Source organism: Aplysia californica, unplaced genomic scaffold (genome assembly GCF_000002075.1).
Source record: "Aplysia californica isolate F4 #8 unplaced genomic scaffold, AplCal3.0 scaffold00051, whole genome shotgun sequence".
In the NCBI taxonomy this organism is placed as follows: domain Eukaryota; kingdom Metazoa; phylum Mollusca; class Gastropoda; order Aplysiida; family Aplysiidae; genus Aplysia; species Aplysia californica.
In genome coordinates this window covers 279881-289880 of record NW_004797321.1, presented here as the reverse complement: position 1 = coordinate 289880, position 10000 = coordinate 279881, and the positions used below count along the sequence as shown (strand labels likewise).

Sequence of the window (10000 nt, the reverse complement as noted above, 5' to 3'; positions counted from 1 at the left end):
CTCCTCCTCTAAAACTTAAAAAACCCTAGTTTCAATAGTTATGGTGCTACCTCACGAAATGGTTGCTTGCACCGTATTCCTTCCAGGAAGTTGATATCGTTTCAGAATACTATCGGGTCTGCTGGATTAATAATACATAATTTTAAAAAAAAATTGCACTATACAAATGCTATTGATCATTATGACTGTATTATTATTCCAGGCACTGCATATGACAATGACGAAAACTGTGCTAGGAAATCTGAAATAGGCCTGTGCAGTTTGTCAGGTTATGAGGATGAAGCAAGATTTCAGTGTGCCAAAACCTGTGAAGTAGATTTACCTGCAGTCTCAGATAAAGGTGAGACACCCGAGCGATACATTCTCTGTCTTTCGCACATAATTTTGTGGCTGTTTAATTTTCACGAATCCATCAGGTTATCTGTTTTGGTTGTTTGTGGATTAGCATTAGATCTAATTGTGCTCTGCATGCATTTTTGTGTTCCATAGAGTAAGAGAAAAAAAAACCCTAACAAATAAAGACCCCCCCCCCCCCCTTCCCTCTTCAAAAGAAAAATAAAATCTTCTTTTAAAATAGATTTTCTGCTCCCTGATTTATAAGGTGCTGAAGAGAGGCTAGTTTTTTTTTCCTATTCAATAACTTTTTCTTTTGCGGAAATTTCGGATGTGCCAATGTGAATGACGTCAAGCTGCCATCTCATCCTTCCAAATCTCTCTCAGTTTGAACTATGAGCAACGCCCGATTTAAAGAATTGGTAGTTTGATGTTCAAGCACCACTATAACATAAATTTGCAGCAGCACTCTTTACTTTTGTACATTGTTTTCAACAAATATCAGGGAAACTTTTGTGCTTCATCAGATAGACTCACTCTTTCTATTTTTTTCTGTTTTACTTTTTATTCTGTGTTCATTACGTGTATGACATCATGGCGAGATCAGGCGCTGGTCAAAATAATGAAATCGAAGAAATCAGCATTCTTTCTCCCGTTGGGCAATTTATATCGCCTTTTTTCTTATCTTGACATCTTACAAGCCCATTTAAAACATTTTACTAGAACAAAAATTGCCCAGAGACACAAAAACTAAAATTTCAGTCTTCAAGGACGTAAAGTTTTGTTGGAAGTCCCCAAATTTTTGCAGCCATTTCTCGCAAATTTTACATCTTCGCCATGCGACCCCCACCTCCTTCAACCGCAACTATTTTGATTTCTATTCAAGATAGATAGACATTTTTAAAATCAAAATCAAGGCAAACAAATAGGCTCTAAGATGATACCAATAATTCCATATGTGCCCCAAAATAAAGGTAAATGAATAGGCTCTAAGGTTATACCAATAACTCCATATATGCCCCAAAATTAACGAGCGCCTGATTCCACCATGTTTTGACACATTTTTCTCCATCTTGTACTAGAGAACTAGAGTGTCGTGACTGAAGCAGTGTCTGGGAATTATAGCAAAATGTTGATTTGTAAAAAGGCATTTTCTTTTCAGCCACTCTCTTGTTTTCTTTGCCTTGTTTCTATCCGACATGAGGTGGGGTAGGTGTCTATGTTTCTTTATCTATTTTACTTTTGATTTCTTGAATACGATGGCTAGTAGCTTTGGTGCTGACAATTTTCCTTGTTTTTTTCTATTTGCTCTCCACATTTTGATCTTGTACGTACTCAGTCACATTTGTACAAGAACAAAGTGCCGTCTTCCCAACTTAAATCATACGGTAGCTTCATCTATTGTTGTTATGCCGACTTAAAAGCAGGTCGACACGAGATAAAGATAGGTGTTCAATAATTTTGTAGCAAACTTCCAGTGATATTGAGTATGAGAGAGTGTCATTGTTTTATTGTGTTGTTTGAGTATGAGAGAAAGTGCCATTATTTCATCACGTCGTTTGAGTTTGGGAGAAAGTGTCATCAGAGTTTCATTGTGTAATTTAAGTGTGGAAGAAAGTATCCCTGTTTCATTATGGTGTTTAAAATGGGAGAAAGTGTCTTTATATCATTATATTGTTTAAGTATGGGAGAAGTGCCATTATTCTTTTATGCTGTTTAAGTATGAGATAAAGTGTCATTATTTCATTATGTTATTTAAGTGCGGGAGAAAGCGTCCCTGTTTCATTATGGTGTTTAAAATGGGACAAAGTGTCATTATGTCATTATATTGTTGAAGTATGGGAGAAAGCGTCATTATTTCATTCTGCTGTTTAAGTATGGGAGAAAGTGTCATTGTTTCATTATGCTGTTTAAGTATGGTAGAAAGTGTCATTGTCTCATTACGTTGCTTTTAATATTTGAAAAGTGTCATGATTGCATTATATTATTGTTTGTTCTTTTCTCCAGCATCTGATGTGAAGTGTGGGAATCCTGGAGACGTAATTGATGGCTCAATTGTCTCTGGTGGGAATCAGAGCAGCTATAATTTGGGGGCAACGGTCACCTACAAATGTGACACCTCTGACGTTACGATGGACAAAATCTGCCTCACGTCTGGTCAATGGTCAGATCTAGGATTTGTCTGTGATGGTAAGTCTTTATTCAGACTTCTTGCCTGAGACACGATTTTAATCCACAAAATGAATAAGGTCATTGTGCCCATGTAACCTTCTTTCCCCTGAAAAAAAGTTGGCTGTGGTAAAGCATACGACAGTCACTAATGAAGACGCGTATGGATTGGCAGAGTCTTTATTCCCATATGACTATTGTGAGGATCATTTAACCCTTCTAAATAGTAACAACCCCTTTTTTCTCCCTTCACAAAAAACCCAACAACAAAAAAAAACCCCAAAAAAACGAGCGAACAAATAAACAAACAAACAACTACACAAACAAGCAAATAAACACATGAAAGAAGACAAATATCCAGCCCATAAAACAGTAACTTTTCTTTCCTTAATTCAAGTTCTTTTGACTTCTAAAAATTAAAATATACACAAATATTTTATATATGTATATGTGTATGTGCACATATATATATATATATATATATATATATATATATATATATATATATATATATATATATATGTCATACACATATAATATGACATATTATAAATATAATACGCATATATTGTTATATCTTATATATGGCTGTAAGCTTCCATAGATTTTGAACTGAACAAACTCATTGAACGTTGATTTAACTGTTTAAAAATCTTTTATTCAGTCATTCTTTTTTCTGTTTTTCTTTTCGCGTGATCAGTCTGTCCGCATGGTTGGTCCCTGGACTTGGCCAGTGGACAGTGTTACAAGTACTTCGACTCCTCGGTCCAATTATCTGATGCTAAAGAGGCATGTGGAGCTCTCGGAGGCGCGCTTCCCACCGCCAAAACCGAGGCAGAAAACACCATCCTGTACAATCTCATGTAAGTAGATGGTTGGCGAGTGCTCTGGTGTGGTTTACCCATTCTTGTGTGTGTGTGTGTGTGTGTGTGTGTGTGTGTGTGTGTGTGTGTGTGTGTGTGTGTGTGTGTGTGTGTGTGTGCTTGTGCGTGTGTGCTACAAGTTAAAACCCTTTTATTGGCAGAACAGCACTGATGAATATCCAAACTCTAGGTGTTAAATTCAAGGCTATCTGACATCCGGCCTTGCGATACCTGGATTTGTAATTGATTTAACATCTGTCTATTTTAATACATATGTGAAGCAGCGTGGTGGAATCAGGCTCTCGTCAATTTTTGGGCATGTAGAGTTATCGGTGTCATCTTAAAGCTAGTTCACCTGTCTTTATTTCAATGAAAAATATTCATTTATCTTGAATACAAGTTGAGATATTTGCAAATGAAGGAGGTGGGGTCACCTGTTTTCAGAGGTAAAATTAGTGAGAAAATGGCCACCAAAAAGTAGTTATTTCCTTAGCTTAACAGTCCGTGGTAACTGAAAATTTACATTTTTTGTGTCTTTCATCAACGTTTTTAAGAAAAATCCACACAGAAATGAGTTCTTTAATGGACATGAAAGGTGTTGAGCCCAAAAACAAAAATTTGATAAAAATTCACAAACCTGCAGAAAAATGCAAGTTTCTTCACTTTGATTATTTTGACGAGAGCCTGATTCCACCACGCTTCTATTTAAAAAGGTTTGGTTTTTGGCTGCTCAAAGTGGGTTGATCCAATTCTTCCTTGGAGAGAGAGAGAGAGAGGGGGGAGAGAGAGAGAGAGAGAGAGAGAGAGAGAGAGAGAGAGAGAGAGAGAGAGAGAGAGAGAGAGAGAGAGAGAGAGAGAGAGAGAGAGAGAGAGAGAGAGAGAGAGAGAGAGAGAGAGAGAGAGAGAGAGAGAGAGAGAGAAGATTCTCCCACAGGTGAATAAAAAATTAATCACATAGGATGGAAGAAATTTGAGCTTGAAACACAGGAAACTCATAACTATTTATCTCCCCCCTCCCCCTTTTCTCCCACCCACCCCTACCTTCTGTTCCTAACACGTCCAAACGCATGCACACGAACACACACCAACACATCAACACACTCTCAAACAAATACAATTGCACGCGAACACACACACACACACACACACGCACGCACACACACACATACACGCACACACACAAGCACACACACACACACACACACACACACACACACACACACGCACACACACACACACACACATCAACACAGTTCCAACACAATCTGGCTACCAATGACAGACGAGGTAACTGAAGGAACCTGGGTGTGGTCTGATGGGGACGTGGCAGTATGGACGAACTGGGACTCAGGTAGGTAGCTCTACGCTACCGTAGAATAAGAATTACAAAGTTCTCTTTGACATTTTTGGCCGTTTTGACTCACAGTGTCAAGCACGGTTCAGGTCAAAAGGCAGGACAGAAGACCAGTTCTTCAGGCTCACACAGAAAATCATTGATGGATTTCAAAGAGGGGAACAGACAACGGCTGTGTTTGTGGATCTCCAACAAGCCTACGATAGAGTATGGAGGAAAGGACTACTCTTAAAACTGCAGAACATGGGAATCAAGGGAAACATGTACTCCTGGATTAAATCATTCCTTACAGATAGACTTATCCAGACCCAGATGGATGAAACTCTATCTCCAAAAGCAGTACTGGAGGAAGGACTCCCACAGGGATCTTCTATCAGCTGTACCTTATTCCTTGTCTTCCTCAATGATGTTTCAGATGTTCTCAAAACAGAAAAAGCCCTTTTTGCTGACGACCTGGTCCTTTGGCACACTGGAAACTCGACAACAATAAGCAGACGAAGACTACAAGATGATCTAAATTCCCTAGGAACCTATTGCCGTCTATGGAAGATGAAAGTAAATTGCGAAAAAACTGTCTACTCTGTTATTATGAGAAGCTATAACCTTGCAAATGCAGAAATCCCTCTCAAAATAGATGGTAAACAACTTGAAAAAGGAGAATAACCCAGTGTATCTTGGAGTACAACTTGACAGCAAGCTCAACCTGAAACAACACACCAACAACCTCAGGAAGAAGGCTATGAAGAGACTTAATCTCATCAAACGACTTGCCAGTACCAACTGAGGATCAGACAAGAACACCTTGAGAGGCCTCTATTTGGGATATACCAGAGCTGTTTTTGATTATAATCTTGTTCTACAAAACATTTGCAGTAAAACTTCAAAGAACTCGATGGACACCATCCAAAACCAAGCTCTTCGTCTTATCTCTGGCGGAATGATATCCTCATCGACTACGGCCTGTGAAATCCACACAAATATTGAGCCATTAGAAACTCGAAGAAAACGGACAGCTTTAGAAATATATGAAAGATCTAAACGGCTAGAAAATAACCACCCTAATAGAGTCCTTGTTGACAAGTGGAAACCTAATCAAAGACTAAAAAATACAAAATCTGTACTTGACACTGTTCTAAATCTCCAAGAAAAACATCACCTCCCTGAAAGACGAGAACCTCTGGAAAGAGTTCCCTCAACTCTCCCACCACATCTCACCATAGCAAAGCCAGAAATTAGGAAAGCACTTTTGGACAAGAGCAATAGAAACACATATCCTGTAGCACTAAAACATTCTGCCCTTGAAACAATTGATTCCTATCCACCAACATGGATCCACTCATACACTGATGGATCTGCCTTTAAGGCAACAATCAACGCTGGATATGGGTCAGTGATCAACTTGCCCAGTGGGGAAAAAAAGAAGTCTTCAACTCCAGCGGGTCCTTCTGCTCCAATTTCATTGCCGAACAACAGGCTATCACCAACACAGCAAACTACATCAACTACTTGTTTGACACTAACCTACTTGCTACCACAGACATCGTTATATTTACAGACAGCCTTTCAACACTAGAGACACTTGAGAGTGGGACTGATGTGAACAAAGATATATTGCATTTGATTTGGAGTCTACATAACTTGATAAGTGGGCACCACGTCAGAGTAGTCCTACAATGAATTCCTGCCCACACTGGGATACCGGGAAATGAAAGAGCTGATGCTCTGGCAAAGAAAGGAGCTAGCCTCCCTCAGCCTGAAATTCCTACGAATTACACCACCTGCTGCCAAATGATCAAGTCAAACCTCAAGGAAGAGTGGATGAATGATTGGGCCACAGGTACGACAGGAAGGAAGATGTATGGCCACATGAATAAACCACTGGTCAAAGATCCAATCAATGAGTTGAGGAGGGGAGATCAATCCATAATCTTCCAACTTAGAACACAACATGTACCCCTCAACCAACATCTCAACCGAATTGGAGTAAAGCAGTCTGCTGCCTGCCCACTGTGTAACTACCCCTCAGAGACAGAGGAACATCATCTTTTTTTCTGTAAAAAACTAACTGATTTAAGGGGATGTTTTCTTCCCAAGCTACCCCACACATCTAATTGCCTCTACTCCTCAAGACAACAGTTAGAACAAACATGCAACTATTACCGAATGGCATCATGCAGAAGAGTTAACGCTCAGATGCTACTGGATCGCTAACAACAACAACAACAACGACTCACTAAGACCATGAGTTCACAAACCAATGTGTCACGACACGGTGGAATCAGGCGCTCGTCAATTTTTGTGTATGTGGAGTTTTTGGTATCTGCTGAAAGCTGATTTATTTGCCTTGCTTTCTATGAAATAAAATCCAAATATCTCGAATAGAACTCAAGATATCCGCGATTGAAGGAAGTGAGGTTGCCTGGTTTCAGTGGTGAAATTAGCGAGAAAATGGCCGCAAACGTTTGGTAACTCCAATAGCTATAGAGTCCTTGAAGATAGACAAATGGCATATATTCTGTGCCTTCAATCGGTGTTTTTTCAGTAAGATTCATGTGGAAATGTGTTGTTATATGGACATGAAAAATGTTGGGCCCAAAAATAAACATTCGATTAAAATTTCTTTAACTTTCGGAACAATACCTGTTTCTCCTATTTCTGTATTTTGACGAGCGCCTGGTTTCACAACGCTGCCTCACTAAATGTTCTATATGCTCTATCAAAATCGTAAGGTTATTCGATTCGGAGTCCTTATCAATTCAAAGAACTGCTTTCGAAAGCGCTTGACATGTTGAGAAACTCAAACATTTTTATGTCACATTTCTCTAAACTAGGCAGTGGCGAAGCGTCTATATACATGTCATCAAATAATCACTACTTCTTTTCCTAATTTTGAAACCTTGTCGCTGTAAAATTCACCCATAAACGTAAACCTCACAAATTAAATGTAAAAAGACGTTCATAATCAACAATGAACAGTATGCCTAACATTAAAAACGGTTTCACGGCCATAGAAATAGCCTGCGAAAGGCTAGACAAAAACAGCCAAATGTGAAATTTAAAAAATGATAATTGTCATGTTCTACCAAAGAGTTAGACTCACTGGTAGACCTATAACATATAGATCTAGTACTGACATCTCTGCTTTTTTGTTTTGTGTTTGTGTATTCACATCTAAAGTTTAATTTTATTATAGTTGGAATTGATATTTGATAAGATACTTTCCCGATTATTTTTGTGGTTGAACATACAATATGAATTCTGGATTTGTTTTCATTCACAACTCAGAGTCGCCGCCTCGAGTAAAATTCTTGTGTGATATTTACCGGCCATATCTGGTCCCGTTTCACTTTGATTACCCTGTCAAACAAGTCAGCCTTCGCCCCTGAAACTAGGTACTGAGCAGATAGAACTTTGTAATTCTCGGGTAGCCCATAGTTTCATGGTTATCACGTCCGGTCTCATATGGGCAGATCATGAGTTCGAACCCGAGTGCCTGTGGTGTAATGGTTAGGCTCTTTTGCCTATGCTAGCAGATGGCATGAGTTTGATTTTCGTGCTGAGAATCTGTTTTACCGAGTATCCACTTCAGAATAATTCCTGTCCCACAGAAACAATCACCTCAAAATATGAATGACTTTAACATCTGTCCTTATTAAATGTTTAGAAGAACTGAAATCTACAGAAGACATACAGGAAAACAATATGCAACATCGTGTCAAAAGGAGCGTAGAAAATGCCATTCTCGTGTTCTTAAATCACATCTACAAACACATAGACACACCACTTAATTATTGCAGGATACTTTTTGCTCATATTTCACCCACTTTCTACACAACCCAGCCTACATAATGGTTTCAAAACTAATGAACATGAACACAAACAAGGCCATTATAACTTCGATTCTTGAGTTCTTAACCAATCGACCTCAATATGTAAATTAAATGGTGTAAAATCCGACCTAATATTCACGAACACCGGTGCGTCCCAAGGTTGTGTAATCTCCACTGACTTGTTTACGCTCTGCACCAATGACTGTACTTTTACATTAATAACAAAACCATCAAACTAATAAAAATTTGCTGATGATTCTACACTACAAGGCCTAATAACAACAAATGAAAATGAATGCAAGGACGCTCTAAATGTATCTGCAAATTGGTGTGATAACCACTCCCTTTTACTAAATTAAATTTTAAAAAAGACAAAGGAATTAATAATGGACTTTAGAGTTTAAAAAAAGACCAATTGCAACCTCTACTTATTAAAGATGAGGAGGTAGAAGTTGGAGTAACAATTGATAACAAGCTTGACTGGCATCTCCACGCTGCTCTTGTGCGTAAAAAAGTAAACCAAAGAATATTCCTTTTTAAAGAAATTAAGACGTTCCAGTGTAGATAATAAGATTATGTCCCTTTTATACCATTCTTAGGTTGTAACCGTGTTACTTTTGCATTTGCTGCTGGGCTGGAAATTGTCGGGTGAAAGATAAAGAAACATTTTACGGAACCATTAGAGATGCCAGCAAGATCTGTGGATATGATTTTACTATAGCTGATGAAATATGACCACAAATATAAAAAAGATAAAAAGTATTATAAACGACCCACCTCACCTCATTTTCCACGCAAATTGTAAGATCGAACAGGGGCAGATATGCACCTGTAAAATCAAAAGAAGGAAAGATATAAAAGGAGTATTTATTACCATCTAGCTAAGGCTATTGTCAGAATAAGCATCAATGTGTATTGCTCTTTCGAGTATGGATCTATATAACCCTAAATGTCTTGAAATTAAATCCCTGCGTGTGATTGAATGATACACCTGATGTGATATGTACATTTTGTCAGCTTTACTTTTCTTTTCATATTGAATTTTTATGAGAGAAATATATAATTAATGTTTATGTATACCTACATCTGTTTTACGGTCCTCTACAGCCAAGAAAAATTTCCCTCTGGGATAATAAAGTATTATCTTATCATACCTTATCTTATCTTATCTTATCTTCTCTTACTGAGATGCTGTGTTCTACTGTAATACCGTACCTTTCTTAGAGATACAATACGTATCATCATCATCATCATCCAGTGCCAGATCTGCGACAAACATCGGCGATCATGGATTCCCATTCATTCCTTTGCTCGGATGCTCTAAAAAAAGCTACGATTCCCTGATCTTTTCCTGTTACCCATTTGTTGAGGTTCCCTAAGTATGTTGTTCTGGGCCTACCCCTGCCTCACTTGCCTTCAGTTTTGCCAGTGAGAGCTAGATGTTCAAGACC

General features: G+C 38.4%; 1 protein-coding gene across 1 annotated transcript in view; it reads left to right on the top strand.

Annotated features, from left to right (window-relative positions):
* Positions 1-10000, top strand: part of LOC101854311 — a gene marked incomplete at its 3' end in the record, with an annotated part of 35484 nt that overhangs the window by 11330 nt on the left and 14154 nt on the right. The window contains 4 exon segments of the mRNA XM_005092724.3: positions 203-340; positions 2341-2523; positions 3203-3365; positions 4619-4716. Coding sequence (XP_005092781.2) covers positions 203-340; positions 2341-2523; positions 3203-3365; positions 4619-4716 — 582 coding nt within the window.